This window comes from Triticum urartu, chromosome 2A (genome assembly GCF_056163025.1).
Source record: "Triticum urartu cultivar PI428250 chromosome 2A, HENAU_Tu73, whole genome shotgun sequence".
Classification (NCBI taxonomy): Eukaryota; Viridiplantae; Streptophyta; class Magnoliopsida; order Poales; family Poaceae; genus Triticum; species Triticum urartu.
This window is the reverse complement of record NC_141874.1, coordinates 348,573,816-348,601,122: the sequence shown is the minus strand read 5'-3', so window position 1 is coordinate 348,601,122 and position 27,307 is coordinate 348,573,816. Positions and strand designations below refer to the sequence as shown.

Below are 27,307 nucleotides of genomic sequence, written 5' to 3'. Positions count from 1 at the left end.
CTTGTGCAACTAGAAAGGCTGAGGATGTCAATTACTTGGATACTGTTTGTGCAAGTAGAAATGCTGAGGATGCCAACTAATTGAATACTCCTGTGCAACTATAAATCTTGAGGATGTCAATTAATTAGATACTCGAAAAGAAATATTCAGCACTTGCATGACCAATCAAAAAATTGCACATTCAGGTTTCTGGCTTCTAGAATAAAATGCTAAGGGTGTCAACGCAGCTACAAAAAGACTGAGGATGTCAGCTAGTTGGATGGTATTGTGCAACTAGAAATGCTGAGGATGCCAGGTAATTAGGTACTCTTTTGCAATTATAAAAGCCTGAGGATGCCAACACATTTAGATACTCTCTGGGACACGTCGTCATCCTCTCCATCCCCGTCATTATCAGTGCCACATGGTTGCCACTGAGCAGCCCGTTTTGAATTCCGCTGAGAGGTCCTATTTGGAGAACCCTACAATGAACAAAAAAGATTGAACTGCTGAGAGGGTAAAAGAGAATAGCATAATAAATGGTCATAGGATAAAAAAGAAAATATAAACCTTTATTTCACTGCCAGACACCTCTTCTTCACCAACCAATTTGTCTCTGCAAAACAAAACAGAAAAAGAACAAACACATTAGTCAAAATTAAAAAAATTGCCACCCAGAAACAGTTATACTACTTGGTTGGCAAGTCAATCAAAACAACTTGGATAAGGGGACCTGCCTAGTTGCAAAACAATTCATATGCGACTATGCGGCCTGCCTAGTTGCAAAACAATTCATATGCGACTATGCGGACCAGATTGTGCAACTCGGTGGCTATGCATGTGCCAACTAGGACTACTACGTGTGCAACTATAACTATGGTGGATGCCAACAAAAAATAGTAAACAATAGATCAACTTACGAAACTACTTCACAAACGATACTGCTGAATGATTCATGCACGATATGTTTAATCCAGTGGCTGTGTTGCACCTACTTTTTTGCATGGATGGTCTGATTTACACTATCGTCCATGTATCGTCCAACATGTATCGTCTGCATAGCAGCACTCATCAACTTACACCCAGATCCTAATACACCCATCCCCAAAAGACCGATAAATCTGAAAAGAGGAACACATACATTCAATAGAAAACAGAGGACGAAAATACAGAAGGAACCAAACAGATAAGGTTCCTTATCGTTGTGTGGTTACGAATCAATCGATTAGCTCATTGATCAGTTAAGCCTTGAAGAAATACAAGTCCCCACTTAGTCAAAGCACGCACGCGTACACAAATTTGTAGCAGACCAGCAGTATCACCGAGTAGCCTCCCCTGCTTTCCCATCTATGCTAGCTCTAGCTTACTCTACTCTTATCAACCGAGCCGGTCTCCTGTGCTCTTCTCTATCAAGCCGACTCATTCACGACGAATTTTCCATCATAGCGAAGCTTGAACGCTGCATCCCTGTACTCCAACCCCAGTGACCATGGATCCGACCACCACGCCCTTGTACTACACAACGAGGCCGGCGGTGTACACACATGCTACCGACTTCTCCATCCTGTCCATGCATGCTCCTTTTCCCTATCCATAACAATGCTTGCACGCCACCGCCCCGTCCTCAACCCGTGACCACGACAAATCCGGTCACCGCGCCCTTTCCCCCACCCAGCCTGTTCGATCGATGATCCAGAGAGAGGCGACCTTCTACCTGTATGTCCCCTCCCAAGAGCTCTGACGGCGTCTCCTTAGGAAAGTGGAGGGATACGACGGTGTTGCTTCTCCGGCTCCACAGCCCCGGCTGATCTGCTCGGCCTGAACCTCCGGTTCCGCTGCATCCCCCTCGACCTCCGGGGGCGTCATCCCGGCGTGAGGTCGGCGGTGGCGGCAGGTTGCGTAGCCGGGAGGAGGATCAGAGCGGCAACTACATCGCCGGCAGGAGGAGCTCGGTGGAGGGGCGCATGGCCTGGAGAAGGGGCGGGAGGCGGCCGTGTCACGGGGAGGTGTGCGGCGGTGCGGGGCGGCAGGTAGTGGGAGGTGGGATGAATGGATAAGATGCAAGAGGTGGGCGAGGGCAACAAAATAGTCTCTCCCGACAAAATAGCACCTGACCCTCGCGGGCCACACGATTCGCACGGGACGAGCGGTCGAGACGCGGCCGCTCGATTCGACGGAATAATGCGCATGCACTTTTAAGATTTTGAGTATATATATATATATATAGTGACACTATTTTTCTAATTTTGGGATTAGAATAACTATTTGAATCACGGGGCCTGTATAGGAGCGATGAGAGACATTCCCGAGATCGTAACATGGAACCGAGCAGTCCACGTACACCTTCCGAACGGCCCATTAGCTAACCCGTGACCTTCTCCTCCCCACCTCGACCAAACCCACCCGCCGCCACGACTGGACTGGATCCCGCCGCCGCTGGCGGCCGGCCTCCCTCCCCCGCCGCGCCCGGCCTCCATCCCCCGCTGGTGCGGCCAGCCTCCTTCCACCATGGCGCCCAGCCTCCCTCCCTCCGGCCGCCGCGCCCAACCTCATCTGGTCGCCCATGACTTCTTCCTCCTCTCCATCCCTCTGCTCAACGACAAGCTGAGATCCGATCTTCTTCACTGCTATAGGTGAGCTACCAATTCGATTTTGTTTGTCTCTTCCCTTCTCGTGTATTCATTGTGCCCGTGTACTGCCTCTACATCGTCCCCTGGATTGCTAGTTTGTTGCTACTTGCTGGCATGTCCCTCGCATGGAATCACTTGATCTGCAGTTTATTTATTGATATTGATTTATCTACATTGTTAATTGGGTGCTGTTTGATCCATCCCTGGCGGATCTAGGATTGCAGCGCAGGGGTGCCACTCAATAAAAAAATTGTGCAGAGATCTCACAATTTAAATGTCATGTAAGCATCACGTAGCAGTACCATAATCGAGTCAACAAAAGAAATGATAGTTAGTTTGTTTGATCTGCAAATGATTTATACGTGCCTTGATGTTGTTGTGTCTGAATTTGCTCATGCATTTACAAGATGTAACAAATACAGTTAAGAAGCAATTAGTATTTGGGCATAAACAATATAGTGAGAGACATGAACTATGCTCAGGCTCAAGGTAAAAGCTGCTCCTGGCCTGGCTCAATGCCTTTGGTCTCGCCTAGTCTGTCACCGCAATCCGGCATGCCCGTGCTCGCCGGCAGCCAGCTCGGCAGCGTGTAGTGCTCCCTCTGCCTGACCTACGCCTACTGTCGCTGGCCGTTGCACCAAATGACCTGACCACCCTAGACACTGAACCTATGAAATTTTCTTTACTGATCACTTCTAATGGAAAAAGACACGCCTGAAAATAATAGTAACTTTGTGATGCAGTTGTACTCGACAACTCATCCCACGAGGAGGTTAAAGTGGGCTGGTCATATCTAGCGCCTGAAGAAGCAAGGCAAGTATCCACTAGTCTGAAGGTAATCATTCTGTGCACTATTCATGTTAATGAAGTTCCTTCTATGGTTGTCTCAGTTCATAAGTTATATACATGGCATGATGCCAAGATGTGATACTGGACGTTACTAGTACTACTGTACTAGTATAGAAGTAGGATCATATTCTGTTGCATGATGCCAAAATGTGACAGTGACATAGCTGCTACTAGTACACTGGTCTAAAAGTAGGATCATATGCGTGTGAGTGTGGCTACTAGTAATCTTGAATGTAGAGATACGAGGTTATTTATTTCACATGATACTTCAAATTAGTATATCAGAGGAGTTGTTCAGTTTGTATAAAATGGAAATTGCTTCTGGATCGGTATTGAGCATTGGAATACAAAACAAGTTCCGAATGCAACACATTTATGAGCTTTTGCAAAAAAATATGTTCTTTTGGTTTCCTCCATGGTAGTTTTTGTATTATTGATTTACTTCACAACAGAAAGTTTCTTGGAAGTTTGTGCTATGATTTTCTCTTCTGTTGGTTGATGCCAAGATGCAACACCAGCCAGAACTAGTCCTAGTGTAAAAGTAGGATCATATGTATGTGGTTGCTGGTAATCTTTACTGTGGAGAATAGAGGTTCATTAATCAGGGTTGTTTAGTCGGTATAAAAACGGATTTGCTTCTGGATTTGTATCGAGCATTGCAGCCTTGCAGGACTAAATAAGTTTCCAATGCAATTATGCAACAAATTTATAAGCTTGTAATGCAAAAAATTATGTTCTTTGGTTTCCCTCATTGTAGTTTTTGTATTTTCTATTTAGTTTGTTTTGCTTGGAATCTCTTGATAGGCAGCTTCCTACCTATTTCATATTTGATCTGCATATACTATGAATTTATGATATTATAACTTATACTGCTTTGCTTCTGCCTTCTTCTGTAAAAATCATATACGTAATTAAGTGGGTAATGATTTATCTTATACTATATGTTTTTCGGATGTGGACACACGCACACCCGTACAGACATACTATATTGCATTTTTTGCTTTGATTATTATCTAGATTTATGCCTACTTGTGGTCTCCACTTTGATAGACCTGGTCCATATTTTTTATCATTATCGATGTGAATTACTGAACTATTGCTGCTGTGTATTTGAGCATTTGTAGGATGTTGGAGACAAATACAACATCAGTGTTGCTGGAAGAGAATGCTTGTAAGAGAAAGTCGGATGATGTGGGATGGGAGTATGGGAGTCTAGCCGATGTTTACAACAAGGACAAAGTGAAGTGTTTGTTTTGTAACCATGTGATCATTGGAGGTGTTTATCATCACAAGCAGCATGTGGCTCATGTTGGTAATTTTGTGGCTAAATGTAAGAAAAGCTTGCAGGAAGCTAAAGATAGGTGCAAGAAATCTCTTGAGGAGGCATCTAAGAAGAGGAGGAAAAATACTTCCCGTGAGCTAGAGCTCAGAGAAGGCGTGAATATTTCTCGTGTTGGAGATCCTTAAGTTACTTGTATTGGAAGCGCTGAGCCACACAAGATAGGTCCCATTGACAGTGGACATGTCCTATTGATCCTAAATTAACTCAAGTTGTGCGTCTGTGGAACTATCCCTATTTTGAGTTGAGAGAAGTCTTTCAAATAAGATTCTAGGAATAAAGTACTTGTGAACTTGAGATCATAATTTATAATGCTATATGCCATATTTGGTCTTGCGTGATGTTTGCCTCAACTATATTTGAATATTTGATGTTCCTATGTTACTGCTACTTCCCTTGAGTGGATCATTTTTAGTTCTTCATGTTGTTGTGATGTACTCCCTCCATCCCATGATATAAGATCTGAATATAAGATCTTATATCATGGGATGGAGGGAAATATTCAAATCTTATATCATTGGATGAAGGGAGTATCTTATTATCATTCAATTGTCCTAACCTAATGTAGTAGAAAATGCCTAAGGCTATGCCTAGCCAAAAAATTGTCATGCTAGCCTGATACCATCGCCCTGTTTGGATACTCTAACTCAGTTAGATGTTAGAGTTAGATTCTAACTCTGAACTAACTCTAACCAATAAGGTGTTTGGATGACAGGGTTAGATTGACAATAAATGTACTTTCTCAATCATTTGGCTCCTTTAGACCCTTTTTCCTGCCGGATTTGGTGTGGCTGGCTCTTATGTGGCCTCCTCGCGCTCACAGTTGACACAAACAAATGATCTTTATAAATCAAGGGTCCAAAACATGATAAATTTTATTTTGTCCATACAAATGAGATGTCCCACTTAAACATACAAATCGTCAATCAAGCTTCACAAAAAAATTTACACTCCATGAAACAAAGCATGAGCTGACTCATCATGGAAGTCATTCATGTTGATATCTTCAACAAGAGGTTCGTCTTCTGGCCATGCAGATGCAGAAGAACTAGGCATTGGGTTATAATTTTCATCAGCATCACATGCATCAAATTCCCCATCCGCAATTCTGCTCTCTCGAATGAAATTATGAAGAGCCATACAAGCAACAATAATTCTATTTTGCTTGTCCTCTGGAAATTTTGGCATGTTCAATAAAATCCTAAATTTCATCTTCAACACTCCAAAGGATCGCTCAACGACATTCCTAACTTTGGCATGTGCATGGTTGAAGGTTTCTTTCATACCTTGTGGCGGCGGGCCGTTTTGCCATTGTTCCACATGGTACCTTGTGCATCTGTATGGTGAAAGGTAGCCCGGCCGGTTTGGGTAGCCCGCATCAACCACATAATACTTCCCTACATATTGTGGAAGGCACACAACGAGACTTAGATGCACAAGTGTAATTGGATAAAAAATGTTGGAAGACAGTTCAAGTAGCAAACCTGGTGGTGGATGTGGAAATTTCTGATGATGAGTAGTTATGGAATCTTTGAAAACTCTCATGTCATGTGCTGACCCAGGCCATCCCGACATCACAAATGTAAATCTCATGTCGAAATCACAAACAGCAAGCACAGTCTGACTGGTTTCATTGTGTCTGTTCAAGTATGGAATCCTCTTACTCTTATCCACCACAACATTCACATGTGTCCCATCTATAGCTCCTATGCAGTCATTGAAGTGTGGCCAGAATGCTGGATTTTCTAAGTTTGGGTGCACCTCTGAAAATGTTGGGTCCTTGGGTACAATTATGTCATGTGCTAACTTGAGGAGGCATGTCAAAACTCTATTAAATGTCCTACTTACTGTCTCCATAGACCTCCTAAAACGGTTCTCAGCCTGTCTAACTGACTGTGGTGATCCAACAATCCATAAAAACATTGCTAGAGCCTCTACATATGTCATTTTTGAAGTGGACTTCAAGCCATATGATTGCACCAAAGTATTATGTAGCCGGTTAAACAAAGGTCTCTCAACCCTAAACATGTTATAGCATTGGGTATCTCGGGCTAGTGTCTCCTGCACCCAATCCAAACCAGAATATCCACTAACCCTCCTAGGTAGTTTCACAAAGTAGTTATCAGAGTACATACCCAAGATAGGAACCAACTTGAAGATTAAATTCTCAGACTGCACCAAATTGTTGCGGCACATGGATATGATTTCTTCTGCAGGATAGTGAAAAAGTAAAACTAGTTAAGATATGAGACTGGCTCAGATAGAAAATGAACGATCAAAATGTACTGCTCGAGACTTAAATTATTTAACTGAATCAGAGTGCGAAGCTAATGAACTGACATTTTCAGAGTCGAATGTGAAGCTAATGAACTGACATATATATGGCTAGTAAGTATATGAGTCGGTCATCCTGTACGTGCACCCAACAAAAGGTAAAAAGGAAGAGTAGCAGATTGCTTTCCGTTGCAAGCAGTCAATCAAACTATGATAGTATACAGTCCATTTTTTATTTACATAAAAGCATATATAGACTTAACTACTCCCCTCAAACTCTAACTCTTTCTTGCCTGTGGGCAATGAAAAATAATCACAGTGACCCATCCATCCATAACAGGCTAGAAATAGAGTAGTTACGTCTATATATTACTCCCAGGATTAGTTACAATTAAACATATATTACTCCCACGATAGAGTTTGGATGGATGAAGGGAGTATACCCAGGATTAGTTACTCCCAGGCTAGAAATACAGTAGTTGCGTCTATATATTACTCCCCTCAAACTCTAACATACCCAAGACATTCTACATGCGGTGGAACATATTTAAAGATATACTACATTGATATATACAGTAAAAGTGTACCTCTGTGTGTGTTATCCAGAACTCAGAGTCGGCATCAATGGTTTCATCTGGTTTCCTCCCCAACCCTATGTGCACTTGCATGTATCGCCAAAAAGAGTGGGTGTTTTCGAGTACGACTATCTGGTTCTTCACCTGCACACGGGAATACACCAACCCCCTTCTAGCAAGCAAGCCGTCGATAACAGCTTGGTACCCTTCAGCAGTCATTTGTACACCATTATACGTTCCTGCTGCACGTTGCTCAAGGCACAATTCTAACAAGCAGGCACTATTAGCATCATTCCATTGGGCTCGATTTGTTTGGCTCACCAGGGGACCTCCGGAGCTCGCTAACTCCTCCACATCATCCTCCAATTCTTCATCACCACTGGCGAAGGGACCGCCGGAGCCGGATGCTTGCCCACGGACGACACTCCTCGGTGCCCGGCGGCTGGGTGCCGCGGCGGCCGAGTTGGCACGCTGCCGAACGTCACCGCCACTGAACGCCGTCCTACTGCGATGGTTACGACGGCTGGGGGCCGCGGCGGCCGAGCTGGCGCGCTGCCGAACACCGCCGCCTGCCCCCGACGATGACCCGTCGAGGAACACACCACGGTTTCCTCCTCCGCGACCGGCTGCTGCCGACGAGGTGCCGCCGAAGTTCAGTCGCCGGGCATAGGGTGGGCGATAGGGAGGGAGCCCGGAGCCTCTGACGCGCCCAGGGAGGAGCTCATCATCGTCGCTCTGGAGGAAGGCTCCGTAGAGCCCAAGCCACGGGAACCCCTCCGACGCCGGCGCTTGCGTGTTGAGGTCAAGACCGGCATGGGTAGCGGGGCCGCTTGCCGACGGCTGCGAACCCCACACGTCGAAGCCGCCTCCGTCCATCGCGGGTGCTCTTCTCCAAGCTATACCACCGGCACCAGAAGAGAAGAATTAGTAGTGCATCCAGGAAGTACTACAAGCAAGCCAAACTCAACAGTGCACATGCAGTCGTGCTCTTCTCCGGAATAAGTAATCTTGTCCATGTTAATTTATGAGATACATTTCTAACTTTGATTATTTATAACAGCTAGTGCATAACAAACATGAAATTGTACCAAAATATTATTTAATGATGAAGTATTGAGTTGATCACACTATATAGATCAGCTCTTCATTTCTTAATGCTCTAATTTGCACAAGAACATCTGCAACAAGAGAGGAGGCTGAACAGGGTGTTCTGATCCAGTTACTGTTGGTTCATTAGCTTCACATTCGACTCTGAAAATGTCAGTTCATTAGCTTCACACTCTGATTCAGTTAATGTTCTTCACATTCGCGTCTCTTTCTTATGTAAAATGCATCATTGGTTTTCTTTTAACCATCACCGCCAGTGTTGTTAACATAAAATAGTACAAAATCTAGCTATGAACTAATCAAAAGTTCCGCCAACAAATCTAGCTATGGACTAATCTTGCTGACTTGTTGCTCACTAGCTAACTAATCAGAAAGATCCAGCCACGCCGCTGCTCACTAGCTAACCAACAAGAAGTTCCACCAATAAATCTAGCTATGGACTACTCTTGCTGACTTGCTGCACAGACGAACGCGTACGAGGAGGGAGAGCACGAGTACAGAAGGAACGGACGGACTCACCTCTCGCTGGATCCCTGGTAGATGCGCTGCCTCCGCGCACGAGAGAGAGAAACGACCGGGAGCGGGGCGAGCGGCGAGCAGCGACCGGAGAAGGACGAGCGGCGGTCGGAGGAGGTCGCGGCTTGGGCGGGCAGCGCGGCGCCCGGGCGGGCGGCGCGGTGGGGAACGAGAGGAAAGTCGCGTGAGAGGGTGCGGGAGGGAGGGTGGGATCTGGTGGGGGAGGGAGGGATCTGGTGTGGGGGGCGATTTTTTTAGTTATTTTTTGTGTGGGCCCTGGGAAAACTAGCCCAACTAGCACCTCTCCATCGGGATACTTTTTTTACATGGGTTAGAGGCAACTAACCAAATCTAACCCACCTGTTTGGATCCTTTTGAGCTATTTGAGCCCAAAATAACTCAAACTAACACTAACTCTAGGATCCAAACAGGGCCCATACAAAACGCCTTGGCCTGCTTAGGCTACGCCTAGGCAGGCTAGGCGCTAGGCAAAGAGTCATGGCCCGCCTATCGCCTAGCGCTTTTTCCAACCTTGCTTCTCACCCTTTTTGTTGGTGTGGCACAAGGTTTCATATTTCCTGCCATTCACACATTCCTGGCAAAATGGGTGCCACCGCAGGAGCGCTCTCGCTCGGTGTCGTTAACAACTTCAGGGATGTACCTCGGGGCAACTTGTGACATGTTGTTCTTTCCAAGTCATGTAGATCAAAGAAAGAACATAGAAGATTTAAAGATGTGGATACACACATTTTCTATGTATGAGCAAAAAACAAGAAAAATGCATAATTTTTTCCTTCTTTATTTTCCTCTTTGTGATTGTGTGCTCTCCATGTGATTTTAAAAAAATGTCCACAACGAAAGAAAATGTGCCCTCTTCCTGGTGTGGTCTGCACATTTGCTTGCTCCACAAAAAAAGTCAGTGAAGTTCAAGTATTACTTTTGCTGAAAAAGGTCAAAAAAAGAACGAGGTGTTCCCAAAGTCTGGTGCATTCGTCAAGATTAGAAGTTCATAAAATAAGATGCTCAAGCGGAATGATAAATATATATTAGTTGATATGACAACCCCTTCGAGTCCAAAAATGAAAACCAGCGAAGTTCAACAAAAAACCCACTAATGCAAACAAAAAAGGTAAAAAAAAACTAGGGAACAGTCATGACATATGTGTAGAAGTCCAGATGGAGCTACGACAGAAATTCAGAGAATAAAAAATATTTAGGCACAAAAAAGAACAAACTTGTTTACTTTATGTAACAAAAACTTTAATAATTCAAGGGGGGATTTAAAAGTCAAGACTCAAGAGACGGGATGTGCAGAGGAGAAAAATCAACGGTGTAGACTTGAGTAATTCATGGTGGAAAAACCAATAAAAATCAAGAAAAATCAAGTTTTCTCGTTACTAGAGAATAAACCAAGAAGTTCAATTAGAAAAAGCGGAGGAGTTTGATATTTATAATGGTTTTTTCCAGTTACTAAAGAATAAAACCAACAAGTTCAATTTTAAATAATGAAGAGGTTCAGTGTTTCTAAAAAACTCCTATTTTCACATTTCTAAAAAAACACAAAGAAGTTCAAATAAAAAAGTTAGAGCGGTTCGATGTCTATAAAAAAGTCATATTTTTCGTTACTAAAAGTGAAACAGAGAGAAGTTCAAATTAATAACTGACAGAAGTTCACGTACTGTATGGTGTCTGTTTTCAAATGAGAAAAAAGAATAAAAAGTTAAAGTATAAAATTTTAGTTGCAAGAAGTTCAGGTGCTCGACACAGGAAAGTTCATAACTTCTTATGAGAGAGGTAATCTGCACGGTACATCATTTGTGCAAATCCGATGAACGGGTGAGAAATTATGAAAAAAATACGTGGTAGAAGTTCAAAGTGAAAACAACGGGAAGTTCGATGATTAAAGAAAACTCAGATTTTCCTCGGTATTAAAGAATGGAAACAACAAGTTCAAAAATAAAATAACAAGAAGTTCAACTTTTAAAAATAGAGCGCTTCAAAATTTCATAAAAAAGATTAAAATAAATAAAACCAGGAAGTCCATATTAAAAAGATGGAGAAGTTCGATGATGTAACGCCCTCGATGCGGCTATAGCTCCCACGTGTCGAGGCACGACTTAGAGACATAACCGCATTGAAAGCAATGTCGCAAGTCAGGCAATCATTACAACATCCCATGTAATACATAATAAAACGGGGAAGATAACATAGTTGGCTTACACTCGCCACGTCACATCAGAGTACATAAATAACATTCATCATACAAATCACTCATGGCCCGACTACGGCGCCAAAATAGAAAAGACCCCCAACATGCGACAAGACCCTGAATCGATAACCCCAACTAGGCACCACTACTGATCGTCGGGAAAGGAAACATAATAACGCTGAGAGTCCTCGTCGAACTCCCACTTGAGCTCGTACTCGTCACCTGGAGCGGAATCACCTGGACCTGCATCTGGAGTTGTAGTATCTGTGAGCCACGGGGACTCAGCAATCTCACACCCACGCGATCAAGACTATTTAAGCTTATAGGAAGGATAAGGCAAGTATGTGGAGCTGCAGCAAGCGACTAGCATATGTGGTGGCTAACTTATACGCAAAAGAGAGCGAGAAGAGGAGGCAAGGCGCGAGCGAGAATCTAGAGGAACAACCTGCGCAAGCATTACTCCAACGCCGTGTCCACTTCCCGGACTCCGCCGAGAAGAGGCCATCACGGCAACACACTCGGTTGATTCATTTTAATTAATTAAGGTTCAAGTTATCTACAACCGGACATTAACAAATTCCCATCTGCCCATAACCGCGGGCACGGCTTTCGAAAGTTCAATCCCTGCAGGGGAGTCCCAACTTAGCCCATGACAAGCTCTCACGGTCAACGAAGGAATAGACCTCCACCCGAGACACACCGATCAGACTCGGTAACCCGGTACAACAAGACAATTCGACAGGTTAAAACAAGACCAGCAACACCGCCCGAATGTGCCGACAAATCCCGATAGGAGCTGCACATATCTCTTTCTCAGGGCACACTCAGATTGTCCAAACTTCCGGTAGGCCAGCCCAGAGTTGCCCCTGGTAGCCACCGGCGGCTGACGGTTGGACCAACACTCAGAGGAGCACTGGCCCGGGGGGGTAAAATAAGATGACCCTTGAGTCTGCAGAACCCAAGGGAAAGTAAAGGCTAGGTGGCAAATGGTAAAACCAAGGTTGGGCATTGCTGGAAAAGCTTTAATCAAGGGGAACTATCAAGGGGTTCCCATTATAACCCAACCGCGTAAGGAACGCAAAATCCGGGAACATAACACCGATATGACGGAAAACTAGGGCGGCAAGAGTGGAACAAAACACTAGGCGAGAGGCCGAGCCTTCCACCCTTTACCAAGTATATAGATGCATTTAAATAACATAGTAATATAGTGATATCCCAACAAGTAAATAAATGTGCCAACAAGGAACGGCCTCCAATCTTCACCTGCAACTAGCAACGCTATAAGAGGGGCTGAGCAAAGCGGTAACATAGCCAATCAACGGTTTGCTAGGACATGGTGGGTTAGAGGTTCAACATGGCAATTGGGAGGCTGACAAGCAAAAGTTAGGCATCGTAGCATTGGCATAGCAAGAGCGAGCAAACTAGCATAGCAAAGATAGTAGTGATTTCGAGGGTATGATCATCTTGCCTGCACAGTTGTCAAAGTTGACTGGATCCTCACAAGCAAACTCAACGGGCTCCTCGGTAGCGAACTCGTCTCCGGCTCTACCCAACAATACAAACAAGCAACAAGGATACAATCAACCACGTGCAAGACCAAGCAATATGATGAAATGATGATATGCTATGCGGGATGCGATGCGGGATGCAAAATGCAAGATATGACAGGAAATGCATGAAACTGGCCTCAACTTGGAATTCCAAGGGTTCCACTGGATAGAGGGGATGAAATCGCTTGAAAACGATATAAAGATCATTGGAATCGGAGCTATGGTTTGGAAATGGCAAGCGTTTTAAGATATGACACCGGTCTGCGATTTACAGCAAGTAGGCATCTAAACGCAACGAAATGAACATGCTACAACCACCAAACATGAAAACAAAATACATGGCAGTGATGTACACAAGATGTTTAACAAAATACTAGCACTGAGCCATAGGCAAATTCATCCATTAAGAGGTTCAAACAAGCATGGCAAAAATGAATATGCAAAACAGATTCCAGACTTAGTGAAATTAACACTAGCCTGAAATTTCAGATCACGATGCTCTCTTTGGAGCAGAAAAACAACATGATAAATAACCTGAACATGACAAGTAAGAACATGGCATGGAGCTACTCAACAGGCTTAACAAAACACCCAAAGTGACCTGGGGCCAAAAGGGTTCACAAAATACTCTACCGAGCTCACGAACATAGCTCGAACACAATCAGTTTTCAGACTTAGTGAAAACTGAGACATGCTGAAATTATAGCTCACGAAGGCATGTAAACGAGCTCGATGCACTCACTACGGTGCAAGTCATGGCAAGGCAAGCATATATCCAGAAAGAAGACACAATATGCTAGCTACACATGGCAAGAAAAAAGGCATAGCATGCATGGAACACTAACGGTAGCATCGGCAAAATCGCAAACAAGTTGACGATCTGCCCAGATTAACAACGAAGCTAAAGTTGAGCTCGATTGAGTCAACCTAGAGCACTCCACATATGCAAACAAAGACATGGATGGATAGATCATAACATAAATATCAAAACTCCCTTACTGATCATCCTCAAAAGAGGCACGGATCACTAGGAAACAAGCTGGACATATAGCATCACGAACTAAAATATCCCAGACTTGGTGAAAATCACTTAGTCCCTGAAATCAGCAATCTCAGGTACCTCTCTTCGCAAGCTTGCACAAGACAACACACACATCCTAAAAATGCATGGGTGACACCTCTGGAAATAAGACAAAATGCTTAACAATTCATCCCAAAGGAGCACAGGCATATCATGCACGGATTAAACATGGCAAAAATGACAAAAGTGCATGATGAACTAACGGATCTGCAATTTAACTCACGAAGCCTCCTTCTAACAGCATTTTGGGCAACAAGATGACCTCAAATGCAAATGATGCAATGGAATGAAATGATGTACATGTCGGGACGAAGATTTTGGTATATCATATGTCCAAAACGGAGCTACGGATGCAAAGTTACGGGGCCTCGAACAGAGCAACTTGGATCAAGAATTTCAGGACTTGGAGAAAAAAACACCTCGCGAAAATTAGGGTTACTGTAGCGCGGATCGGATCTGGCGACGCGGCACTGTTCCGGCGCGACTCCCGAGGATGGCCGGCGCCGGAGCCGGTGGAGCTCGCCGGCGAACGAGGCAGAGGCGGCGGAGGGCGGCGGACGAGGACGGCGGGGTGGCCGCGGGCGGAGCGGCGGGCACCGGTGGCCAGGGCGGCGCGCGCCGGCGACCGGAGCGGTGGACGACGGTGGCGGGTGGGCGTCCGGCCGGCGAAGTCGGCGGCGAAGGCGGCGAGGCGCGGCGCCGGTTGCGGGGAAGAAGAGGCGGGCGGCGGCGCTCCGGATCTGGGCCTCGGGGGCCGGTAACGGGCCGGGCGGGCCTCCGAGGCGGCGGCGGCGGCGCCACTTGGCAGCGCGGGAGAGGACGCGGGCGGCGGCGGACGCTGTCCGGCCGGGGGCGGACACGTCCGTCGGTGCGGGAACTGTTTTTTTTTGGAACTAGGGTTCGAGGAGGAAGACGAGATCCGAAATTGGAGGGGGTATATATAGGCATAAGTGGAGCTAGGAGAGTCCAAATGAGGTGCGGTTTTCGCCCACGCGATCGTGATCGAACACTCTAGGACATGGAGCAGAGTTTGGAGGGTTTTGGGCCAAATTTGAGGGGTGTTGGGCTGCAACACACACGAGGCCTTTTCGGTCCCTCGGTTAACCGTTGGAGTATCAAACGAAATCCAAATGACCCGAAACTTGACAGGCGGTCTACGGGTAGTAAACCAAGGCCGCATGACAAGTCTCGGTCCAATCCGGAAATGTTTAATCCCCACACACGAAAGAAAGCTAGAAATGGCCACCGGAGGAGAACGAAGCGCCGGAATGCAAAACGGACAACGGGGAAAATGCTCGAATGCATGAGATGAACATGTATGCAAATGCAATGCACGAGATGACATGAAAAGAGATGCACGGAAAAGAAGAACACACACGGAGACAAAGACCCGAGCCCGAGAAATAAATATAACTTAGCGCCGGAGACGGCAAGAGTTGGATACAAATATGGAAAGTTATATCTGGGGCGTTACAACACTCCACCACTACGAAAAGATCTCGTCCCGAGATCTAGGACTGAAAGAACTCCGGGTACTCAGAACGGAGGTGATCCTCGCGTTCCCAGGTAGCTTCACGGTCGGAATGGTGAGACCACTTGACTTTGAGAAATTTGATTGACTTGTTGCGAGTCTTGCGTTCAGTCTCTTCAAGAATAGCAACTGGGTGCTCACGATAAGAAAGATCTTCTTGGAGCTCAATGTCCTCGAAGTTGACGGTGCGGTCAGGCGTCTTGAAGCACTTACGAAGCTGAGAGACATGGAACACATCATGAACATTTGCAAAGTTTGAAGGAAGCTCGAGTTGATAGGCGAGGTCGCCTCTCTTGCTGACAATCTTGAAAGGTCCCACGTATCTAGGGGCAAGCTTCCCTTTGATACCGAAGCGACGAGTACCTTTCATAGGAGAGACACGGAGGTAAACATGATCTCCGATCTCGAAAGCCAAATCATGGTGCTTACTATCATAGTAGCTCTTCTGGCGGGATTGGGCTGCTTTGAGGTTATCACGAATGACTTTGCACATTTCTTCTGCTTCTGTGATTAAGTCATTACCCAGCAGCTGACGTTCGCCGGTTTCAGACCAGTTGAGAGGGGTACGACACTTCCTGCCATACAGAATTTCAAATGGGGCCTTGCCCGAACTTGCTTGAAAACTGTTGTTGTATGAGAATTCAGCATAAGGAAGGCAGTCCTCCCACTTCATGCCGAAGGAGATCACACAAGCCTTGAGCATATCTTCAAGAATCTGGTTGACACGCTCGACTTGACCGCTTGTTTGAGGATGGAAAGCTGTGCTAAAGCGAATGTTGGTACCCATGGCCTTCTGAAAAGAATCCCAAAACTTCGAGGTAAAGATACTGCCACGGTCTGAAGAGATCACTTGAGGAATACCGTGCAGAGAGACAATGCGAGAGGTATAGAGTTCCGCCAATTGAGCTGCAGTGATCGACTCTTTGATAGCCAGAAAGTGAGCCACCTTGGTGAGCTTATCGATGAAAACAAATATAGCATCATTGCCACGCTTGGACTTTGGAAACCCAGTCACGAAGTCCATTTCAATGTGGTCAAACTTCCATTCTGGAATGTCAAGAGGTTGGAGGAGACCTGCTGGCCTTTGGTGTTCTTCCTTCACTCTTCTGCAGACATCACATTCATTCACGAATTGAGCGATCTCGCGCTTCATTCGAGTCCACCAATAAGCTTGCTTGAGATCCTGATACATCTTCGTACTACCAGGGTGGATGGAGAGGAGAGAGTTGTGAGCCTCGTTCATGATCACTTTACGAAGTTCACCTTTGGGCACAACAATACGATCCTCTAAGAAGAGAGTGTCCTTGTCATCAAGGCGGTAGCACTTGTACTTGGACTGACTCTTGGCAATCCCAATCTTCACCTTTTTCACCATAGCATCAAGAAGCTGGGCTTGGCGAATCTGGTCTTCTAAGGTAGGAGAGACTTGAAGGTTGGCGAGGAAACCTTGAGGAACAACTTGCAGATTAAGCTTGCGGAAAGCTTCACAAAGCTTGGGTTGATAAGGCTTGAGAATCAGACTGTTGCAATAGGCCTTTCTGCTCAAAGCGTCAGCAATCACATTGGCCTTGCCTGGAGTATACTCAATACTCGGATTGTACTCTTGAATCATTTCGACCCATCGAGTTTGCCTTAGGTTGAGATTAGGCTGAGTGAAGATGTACTTGAGACTCTTGTGATCAGTGAAAATGTCCACTTTTCTTCCCAATAGAAGATGTCTCCAAGTCAAAAGAGCATGCACAACTGCCGCCAACTCGAGATCATGAGTGGGGTAGTTCTTCTCATTAGGCTTCAACTGGCGAGATGTATAAGCAACAACTTTCTTCTCTTGCATCAATACTGCGCCAAGACCTTGGAGAGAGGCATCACAAAAGACCTCGTACGGCTTGGATTCGTCAGGTGGAGTCAGAACTGGAGCAGTGATCAACTTCTCTTTCAAAGTGTTGAAAGCAATATCACACTCCGGAGACCAAACGTACTTGACGTGCTTCTGAAGAAGATTTGAGAGAGGCTTCGCGATTTTGGAAAAGTTTTCAACGAATCTTCGGCAATAGCTTGCGAGACCGAGAAAACTACGGAGTTGCTTCACGTTCTGAGGAGGTTCCCAATTCACAATTGCGGATACCTTCTCGGGATTCACGGAAATGCCCTTGGTAGAGATGATATGACCAAGATAAAGAACCTCATCGAGCCAAAATTCACACTTGGAGAACTTGGCGTAGAACTGATGTTCCCTGAGCTTATCAAGAACCAAACGCAAGTGCTTGGCATGATCTTCCTTGTTCTTCGAGAAAACCAAAATGTCATCGAGATAGACCAAAACGAAGTCATTGGTGTAGGCGTTGAAGATGAAGTTCATCATGCGAGAAAACGTCGGAGGAGCGTTGGCGAGGCCAAAAGACATGACAGTGTATTCATATGAACCAAAGCTTGTTCTGAATGCTGTCTTGGGAATATCTTCTTCACGAATGCGAATCTGGTGATAACCCATACGGAGATCAAGCTTGGAGAATACTTGAGCACCCTTGAGTTGTTCGAACAGCTCATTGATGTTGGGAAGTGGGTATTTGTTCTTGATGGTCTTCTTATTCACTGGACGGTAATCAACACAAAGTCGGCTCGAACCATCCTTCTTCTTCACAAAAAGAACACCACAACCCCACGGAGAAGTACTAGGCCGGATGAGACCCAATCTTTCTTGCTCATCGAGTTGTTTCTTCAACTCCTTCAACTCTTCGGGGCCGAGCTTGTAGGGACGTTTGCACACAGGTTCCGTACCGGGCTCAAGTTCAATAACAAATTCAACCGGCCGATTTGGAGGCATCCCTGGGAGTTCTTCTGGAAAAACGTCTTGATACTCACAAACAACCGGAATCTGCGAAATAGCATCCAATTCACCCTTCTCATTGAGAGAAAACAACCGGATGGTATTATCCCGAGCGGCAAAGACAATGACATCCTCAGACGAATGAGTCAGTTGAATCTGCCTGGCTGCACAATCAAGCTGAGCTTTATGCTTAGAAAGCCAATCCATCCCAAGAATAAGATCAATATCCGAGTTACCAAGAACCATTGGAGAAGCTAGAAACTTGAAATCACCCATCAAGATAGAAATATCCGGAACCACGTGATTAGCAAGCAAACATTTACCCAGAGAGACGACTGCTAACGGTTTATGCATAACTTGGGAAGTCAACTCATGCTTAGATGCAAAAGGTTTCGAGATGAAGCAATGCGATGCACCAGTGTCAAAAAGAACTTTTGCAGGAACATCGTTAACAGGAAGGTTACCCATGATCACATCTGACGAGTCCTGTGCCTGAGCTGCATTCATCAAATTGACCTTGGCATGCTTGGGGTTATGCTTGACCACAGCTGTACTTGCCGATCTCACAGGAGGAGGAGGAGGAAGACGCCTCTGGTTGAAACACTTGTTGGCATAGTGACCCTTCTGTTGGCACTTGTTGCACGTGACCTCTGAGAGCGGACGGTGATACGGAGCACTCGATCTTGGAGCTTGAGACGAAGACTTGTTCTGAAAGCCTGGGTTGGGTGGGTGGGAGAAACCACTGCCACTTTTGCTCTTCTGCTGATACGGCTGACGGAACGGAGGAGGAGGAAGCCAATACTTCTGCTGCTTGGCCACTTGAGTAGAGGAAGAAGGAGTAACATCTCTGACTCGCTTCCTGGAAGCATCACACCTCAACTGAGCAGCCTCTTGCTTCAGTGCCATGTTGTAGAACTCATCGTATCTCAAAGGCTCAAAGAGAACAAGAGCGAGCTGAATATCTTCCCTGAGACCACCCCTGAACTGATATATCATGCTCTTCTCATCAGGCACGTCCTGCTTGGCAAAGCGGGCAAGCTTCTGGAACAATTTGTTGTAGTCATAGACAGACAAAGAGCCTTGCTTCAGATTGCGGAATTCCTCACGCTTGCTTTCAACCACGCTCTGCGGAATGTGATGAGCGCGGAAATCTTGATGGAAATCATCCCAAGTGATAACACGTTCACCTCTGGAATCCTTGTACTGCTGGAACCACTCTGCAGCCTGATCTTTGAGTTGGAAGGAAGCGAATTTCACAAAGTCCTCAGGCCTGACGTTGCTGCACTCGAAATGCTTACACAGATCCACAAGCCAATCGTCAGCATCGGTTGCCTCAACACAATTACTGAAAGTCTTTGGCCCGTTAGCAAGGAACTGGTTGAGTGTAGCAAAGTGACCCTGGTTGCTGCCTTGATTCCCTTGACTGCCTTGATTGCGCTCTTGGAGAATTTGCATGATCAGCTGAGTGTTTGCATTGGTTGCGGCCATCACAGCTTGCCATGCCTCTGGAGGAGGTGGAGGCGGTGGCGGATCTTGATTCTGGTTCTGACTGGTGCTCTTAGCGGGAGCCATCCTGAAGAGGTTGACCACCATTAGCACATAGACAGATAAATATAGAAGCTGAATCCAACGGAATGAAAATTGCAACATATAGTCTTCACATCCGAACAAAATGAACGAATGCACTTCTCTTGAAGTGGTCACATATTCCTAAATTGCGAAGCCACGAAGAATCAGGTAGAAGGGGTACCACAACGAGGGATGGAATCATCATATGACGTCGAAGCAAAACGAATGCCACAACTGAAAATAAAACCAAGGGTTGGCTTGCGGAATAAGCCGGAACAAATACATGATAGAAATTTCGTCCGAAGTTTTCGTGGTGGGACCTACACGGGCTCGATCGTACAGCACCATCATGTACAAGGCAGTGCACATGACATACGAAGCGTCCCCGAGTCAGCATAGCCAAGGACTCTTTAAGACACAACGAGACCACTGTAAAATCGACCGTGAATAGGCGAACCACTAGACGTCGAACCCCAATTTCATATCATACATCTGTCGGAAAGATATCCTAAGGCTACTTGAATTCCCACCTATGAAATTCCCGAAATTTTCCCGGTTATGCAATCAGGTGTTGGGGATACAGGGGAGCATAATATCTCACTCAAGCTAGCAAATCCTACATCCAACTGTATCCATCCTTCAACACATAACCAAGAAACCTTCGGAAACCCATCTATCTCAACCTTCGAAAAGCATCTGTTATACAAGTTATGGCGATACTCCTGAACTCCCGCCCCAGTACTGGGTGGCGTCGAGGTTATCTCACCAACGAACTGCATAAAAGAGATTTTCGATGTCGCGCACAAATCTCAAGTATACCAGAATTGCAACGATAAAATTGTGACGACAACACCTCGGAGCTCAACTCCCCGGGACACTGCCACAACCCCTAAAGACAGGAGGCACCAAGAACAATGTTCTCGTCACAAAACCATCGGAACAAAACCAAGATACTCACGTGATCCTAATTTTTTTTTTAGTGAAATTTGAGAAGAGAAGAGTCAAAACTCTACGTCAGGATGCCTTACCAGAGCGATGAGGAGACTGGGAAGTAAAAAGAATTCCTAACTCTCCGATATATAATTCCTAAGTGACTCAAAACATTTTTCTAGACATAACTCGGCTTCTAAAAACGATCAAGCAATGGGGCTCCTAAGGTCGGGGAAGGCTCTGATTACCAGCTTGTAACGCCCTCAATGCGGTTATGTCTCTAAGTCGTGCCTCGACACGTGGGAGCTATAGCCGCATCGAGGGCATTACAGATGATTATAGAAAACTCAGATTTTCCACGTTATTAAAGAATGGAAACAAGAAGTTCAAAATAAAAAAGAAGTTCAACTTTTAAAAATAGACGCTTCAAAATTTCATAAAAAATGATTAAAAAGTAAAACTAGGATGTCCATATTAAAAAAATGGAGAAGTTTGATGATTATAGAAAACTCAGATTTGCCTCGTTATTAAAGAATGGAAACAAGAAGTTCAAAAAAATAACAAGAAGTTCTACTTTTAAAAATAGAGCGCTTCAAAATTTCATAAAAAGGATTAAGAAAATCAGATTAGAAAATCATAAAAAAACTCAGATATATTCACGTAACCGAGAGAAGTTTAGATTGATAACTGCCAGAAGTTCACGTACTACACGGTGTGCATTTTTTATTAAAAAAAGAATAAAAAGCAAAATCTAAAAGTTTTGTTGTTATAAGTTCAAGTCCTGCATCGGATAAAGTTGAGAAAATTATTGTGAGAGAGGTTTGTACAAAAGGAATATCATTTGTGTAACAATGACGAAATGAATGGGAAAATTACAAACGAAAATATGTCACAGAAGTTCAACGTGAAAATAGCAGGAAGTTCGACTACTATAGTGAATGAATTTCAGATGAAAAACTTTTAAAATCGTCGCGAGTATGAAAAAATGATCAATACGGGAAAGTTGCGTCTTTACATCAGCTTTCCACCCGTATATTACTTTGCTCAATTCTGGTGAGGGTTTTGGTAAATGGATGGAGAGGTACGGGCAAAAAAATCACGTGAAAAACAGAGTGAAGTTCATGTAGACGCGCCAAGAAGTTCAGGTTCTTCACGCGGTGCATTTTCGAAGAATTTGTTTCGCGATAAAGGCAGAACGAATGATCTCACCATTTTTGAAATTATATAAAAACTGCTAGGAATCAGACAAAACCATCAACATGAAAAAGTTCCGCATTTTTCGTAGATTTTCAGCAGTATATTATTTGTTCCATGCCAATAAAGTTTCTAGAAATTACGGCAAAAATACGTTTTTAGCCATTTTCAAAATTGACTTCAAACCGTAAGGAATTGGGAGAAACAATATATACAAAAAAGTTTCGCATTTGTTCAACCTTTCCAACGCCATATAATTTGCTACATTCGGACGCATGGTTAAAAAATTAGCTCGAAAATACGAACTCGGTGGAACTTGTATCATTTTCTAAATTACTTTTAAACCGTTTAAAATTAGAAAAAACTTTTAACATGAAAAAGTAGCGCATTTTCATAAGCTTTCCAACACCATATTATTTGCCTTAATTGGATTAGCCGTTTAGAAATGGCATCAAAAATGCAAACTCGGGTGTTCAGTTTGCGAAATTCTATGTTTTGCAAAATTACTCTTTATCCATAAGGAATTAGAGAAAACTTTCAACATGTGGAAGAAGCGGTTTTGCAGCAACTTTCCAATGCCATATTATTTGTCTCATTCCGATAAACGGTTTAGAAATGCGATCGAAGATACGATTCATGTTTTTTGTATGAAGAAAAACCGGTTTTCAAAACTGCTCTTAAACCGCTTACATTTTGCCAAAAATTTAACTTGGGTCATGATACTGGTATCCATAGCTTTCCAACGGTATATCGCAAGCCCCATTTGGACAATGTTGGCGGAAGTTCAACCTAGCATTGGGAGAAGTTCAGGTCGAACAACTCAGGCAGTAAAATTGCAAAAAAACACAATTTCATCATGGCCCGACGGCAAAATCCGCCAATGAGCGAGATTCGTATTTAAAACTAGTATTTAGTTGCTAAAAACATTTCTAGATTACACTAACATCATACAGAACATGACTAAATAGAATAATTCGCGGGGGAAGCCAGAGTTGCGAAGATAGTCCGAAGGTCGGGTTCGTACAGGGAAGTCCAGACGCGTTAATCACGCAGTTCAGGTTGTGATCAGAATATTATTCTGATCCCGTGATTAGAATAGTGTTTATGTGTGTGTGTGTGTGTGTATAGCCGGTCTATTATGTTAATATTAGCAGAATAACTATTCTGATAACACTTCCGCACTGCACGCTCAACGCAAGTGGACGTCATTCTTTGAACCAAGTGTGCTGCAGTACTCACACGAGTGAACTTCTCGTTGGAAAAAACTTCACGCGTTGTTTTTCGGTACTGTTTTCACTCTAGTTTTTTAACTGTTTATCGGAATGAGGTGTGTACTATACCGTTGAAAAGCTATGGATTAGGCGCAACTTCGACATGTAGAGCACTTTTCAAGATTCAACACGGTTTAAGAGCAGTTTTGAAAATGGTGCGGCCCATGAGGAGTGGCAGCGAGCGTTTTTTCGCGATTTCTTCTAAACCGCTCGTCGGAACAAAGCAAATGATACACCGTTGAAAAGATATCATCGAGGCTCATCTTTTTCATATCTATTATTTTCTCTAATTAGTTACGGTTTAAGAGCAGTTTCAAATTTACTAAAACGCGGAATTCTGTTTTTCAAAAAAATTTAAATTTTCGGTACTGTTTTCCCTCTAGTTTTCTAACCGTTTGTCGAAATGGGGCGTATGATACACCGTTGGAAAGCTACGGACAAGGCGCAACTTTCCTATGTTAAAATGTTTTTGAGATTCCTTACAGTTTTTAGTTAATTTTAAAAATCGTGCGGCTGATGACGAGAGGCAGCGGCCGCTTTTCATGAAATTTTTACAAACCGCTGGTCGAAATAATTCAAATTATATGCCGTTGGAAAGATATCGATGAGGCGCAACTTTTTCATATAGAACACTCTCTCCGATTCCTTACGGTTTAGAAGCAATTTTGATTTTAACGAAATGCGAACACTCTGTTTTTTCGGAACACCAAAATCGTCATATGTACTGCATCAGACAGAAAACCACACTTCTTTTAGACTAAAAACTATACTTCATCGGACAAACAAGTGCACTGCATGATTTCTTTTTTGTGGGACGTAAATTTTCCTAAACGAGGTGGAGTGCACTTCATGTCGAGTGTTTGGTGAACCGCAATACTATGAAAAGTGAACCTCGAGACTACCGTAAACGGCCCGTACTGCATCAGACAGAAAATCGCACTTATTTAGACTAAAAACCACACTTCATTGGATAGACAAGTGCACTACATGATTTCTTTTTTGTGGGACGTAAATTTTTCCAAACGAGATGGAGTGCAGTGCTTCAGACTAAAGAGCGCACTTCATCAGACAGACAAGTGAACTGCGTGATTTCTTTTTTGTGGGACGTAAATTTTCCCAAACGAGGTGGAGTGCACTGCTTCAGACGAAAAACTGCACTGCATCGGACGAGCAAGCGCACTTCATGATTTCTTTGTCGAACGTAAATTTTTTCTCAGACGAATTTTTGTTGTCTTATTTTCAACATTTTTTATTAACGAGAGTGGACCGTGAAGACTAGGGCAAGTGAACCACATCATATATCGAAGTGAACCGCATTATTATTGTTGTTTCGTTAATTTTTTGGCATTTTTTCATGTTGGGCACAAGTGAACACCATCACTCTCAAAAGTGAACCACATCGAAGGGCCGAACGCAATGCAGTGTTGCATTTGATATAGTGAACAATGGAGGAGTTTTATTATAGTGAACCACGTGGGAGAACAAAGTGATTTTCAAAACATATACTCTATATGTTTTCATTATTTTTAAACAGCCACACACAACCATACACACAAAATCCACAATGTCACCAGCCGAACAACAATTAAGGACTACCCGTGATGTACTAGATCACACCCCAGTGGCGTACTGCACCTGCAAACTACACCATGCCACTGAACTACATATTCAAAATAAAAAAAGGCTGACTAGATGAAACTTTTTTCTATAAAAATAAAAGAAAAAAATGCTGCCCGCGCCACCAAAACTGTAATCACGCTGCAATTAACTAGTCTCGTGATCCAGGTGCACTGCTCTCGTGATCCGGGTGCACTGCACATCCAAAATCCAAAAAGAGGAAAAAAAACTCCCGCAATTAGCGAGTTAGCGAGTTGCTGTGGATGTGCTCGATGACGAGGATAGTGAGCTACTCGCTGCTGGATAAGGGAGTACGCCAGCGAACTACATCACCAGAACGAGTGTACCGAACGCGCCGTGTGGGCGAACCGCACGGATGCGCCATCGCCCCCATCCAGTGTCGTCCCACACGTCGACGACTAGCAAAGGATGCGGCAATGGAGGATGGGCGCCTGCACAACGGAGGATGGATGAAATAGAACACCAAAGTCAGTGAGGTTCAAAAAAAATTTCAAATGAATCACAACAATTCTGCACATCCAAAATCCAGAGGAAAAATCAAATGAACTGCAAATGGTATACTGGCTCCATGGCGCGGCGTGGAACTCACCATTGATGTAGCAGAGGAGCTGGATCCAGGCCGCTGGGGGAAAGGTACTCACATGGGCGGCGCGCGGCGGCCAGTCAGACCATGCCTCGATGGTCTCCAGCGCTCTATCTGGTGGGAGGGCAAGGAAGTTAGAGGGGCGTCCGTTGGGGAAGGCAGGGGCGCAGCGCCAGCAGTGGTGCCCCGGATCCATCCGCGGTGCACAGCAGAGGTGGCGGCGGCGAGGGTGAGATCTGGGTGGGGGAGGCGTGGCACGGCGGATCCGGGCGTCGGGCGGCCCTGGGTATGGGCGGTGAAGGCGGGGAACGACGGGCCGCGCCTAATCTGCCGCATGGTGGTGTTGTACATGGGCGATGGCGGTGGGAGACGACGGGATCCGGCCGGAGAGGAGGAATGGAAGCTGGGGGAGGCTTGAGGATGACTGGATCTAGCCGAAGAGGAGGATGGGATCCAACCGGAGGAGTGGTGGGAAGCAAGGGAAGGGGCGGCGCCCAGGGCCCTCCTCGTTGTCGCTCTAGGGTCGAGGGAGGAGTGAGGCAGAGGGAGGAGTGGTGGGTGCCGGTGGGGTGCTGTCGTTTTTGTTTTCCAGATCGGTTGGGCGTCGCGTCGGGTCGCTGTTGGGGTGTTAGCATAATAAGCTAGGTGTTATCAGAATAAGACTCTTAAGGGGTGTTATCATAATAGACCCACCCTATATATATTGTCATATGATCTCTTATGCTAAAGTAACAATTCATTCACATACTCAAGTATGAATCAGAAACTTTATTGAAAACTAACAAACTGTAATCTCAGTCATTGAAGCAATTGCAATTTATCATAACATAGGAAAGAGTCAATATAAGAGCTTCTCAGCAAGTCCACATACTCAACCATCATTTAGTCTTTCACAATTGCTAACACTCGCGCTATATTTATGGTTATGAAGTTTTTAATCGGACACAGAGAAAGATAGGGGCTTATAGTTTTGCCTCCCAACTTTTTACCTCAAGGGTAATGTCAACAATAATAGTTCATGAAAACTCACATCCAATTAGCTATATATATCTGGATCTTTCCAACACATTGTGCTTCCCAAAGGATAAAATGTAAAAAGGAAAGGTGAAGATCATCATGACTCTTATATGAAGTATAAGACAAGAACAATAGATAGGCCCTTCGCATAGGGAAGCAGAGGTTGTCCTGTGCTTTTATGGTTGGATGCACGAAGTCTTAATGCAAAAGAACGTCACTTTATATTGCCACTTGTGATATGGACCTTTATTATGCAGTCCGTCGCTTTTATTTCTTCCACATCACAAGATCGTATAAAGCTTATTTTATCCACACTAATAAATCATACATATTTAGAGAGCAATTTTTATTGCTTGCAATGATGACAACTTACTTGAAGGATCTTACTCAATCCATAGGTAGATATGGTGGGCTCTTATGGCAAAACTGGGTTTAAGGATATTTGGAAGCACAAGTAGTATTTCTACTTGGTGAAAAGAAATTGGCTAGCATGAGGGGGAAAGGCAAGCTCAACATGTTGGATGATCCATGACAATATAATTCATCTCAGATGTAAGAAAACATAACCCATTACGTTGTCTTCCTTGTGCAACATCAACTCTTTAGCATGTCATATTTTAACGACTGCTCACAAT

General features: G+C 44.5%; 2 protein-coding genes and 1 long non-coding RNA gene across 3 annotated transcripts; 1 reads left to right on the top strand and 2 right to left on the bottom strand.

Annotated features, from left to right (window-relative positions):
• LOC147985062 (uncharacterized) lies at positions 1-2,017 on the bottom strand. Its single transcript, XM_087539834.1, has 3 exons — positions 1,694-2,017; positions 550-595; positions 1-461 (listed from the first exon to the last, which is right to left on the bottom strand). Exons 1-3 carry the CDS (start codon positions 1,843-1,845, stop codon positions 318-320), a joined length of 342 nt encoding a protein of 113 aa, XP_087395960.1. The 5' UTR covers positions 1,846-2,017; the 3' UTR covers positions 1-317.
• Positions 2,018-2,290: 273 nt separating this feature from the next.
• On the top strand, positions 2,291-5,138 carry LOC125536843 (uncharacterized). The gene is made up of 3 exons (XR_007295245.2): positions 2,291-2,612; positions 3,353-3,444; positions 4,583-5,138. It is a non-coding gene; the product is annotated as an uncharacterized LOC125536843 (long non-coding RNA).
• Positions 5,139-7,598: 2,460 nt separating this feature from the next.
• On the bottom strand, positions 7,599-8,522 carry LOC147985061 (uncharacterized). The gene has a single exon (XM_087541389.1). The coding sequence runs from the start codon at positions 8,520-8,522 to the stop codon at positions 7,599-7,601; it is 924 nt and encodes a 307-aa protein (XP_087397515.1).
• Positions 8,523-27,307: the final 18,785 nt, after the last annotated feature.

Coding starts and splice junctions, on each gene's coding strand:
- LOC147985062 (XM_087539834.1), bottom strand. CDS start 1,845: ATGACGCCCCCGGAGGTCGAGGGGGATGCAGCGGAACCGGAGGTTCAG. Junction 596..1,693: donor TCTTGGGAGGGGACATACAG/GTAGAAGGTCGC, acceptor TTTGTTTTGCAG/AGACAAATTGGTTGGTGAAG. Junction 462..549: donor TGTCTGGCAGTGAAATAAAG/GTTTATATTTTC, acceptor TGTTCATTGTAG/GGTTCTCCAAATAGGACCTC.
- LOC147985061 (XM_087541389.1), bottom strand. CDS start 8,522: ATGGACGGAGGCGGCTTCGACGTGTGGGGTTCGCAGCCGTCGGCAAGC.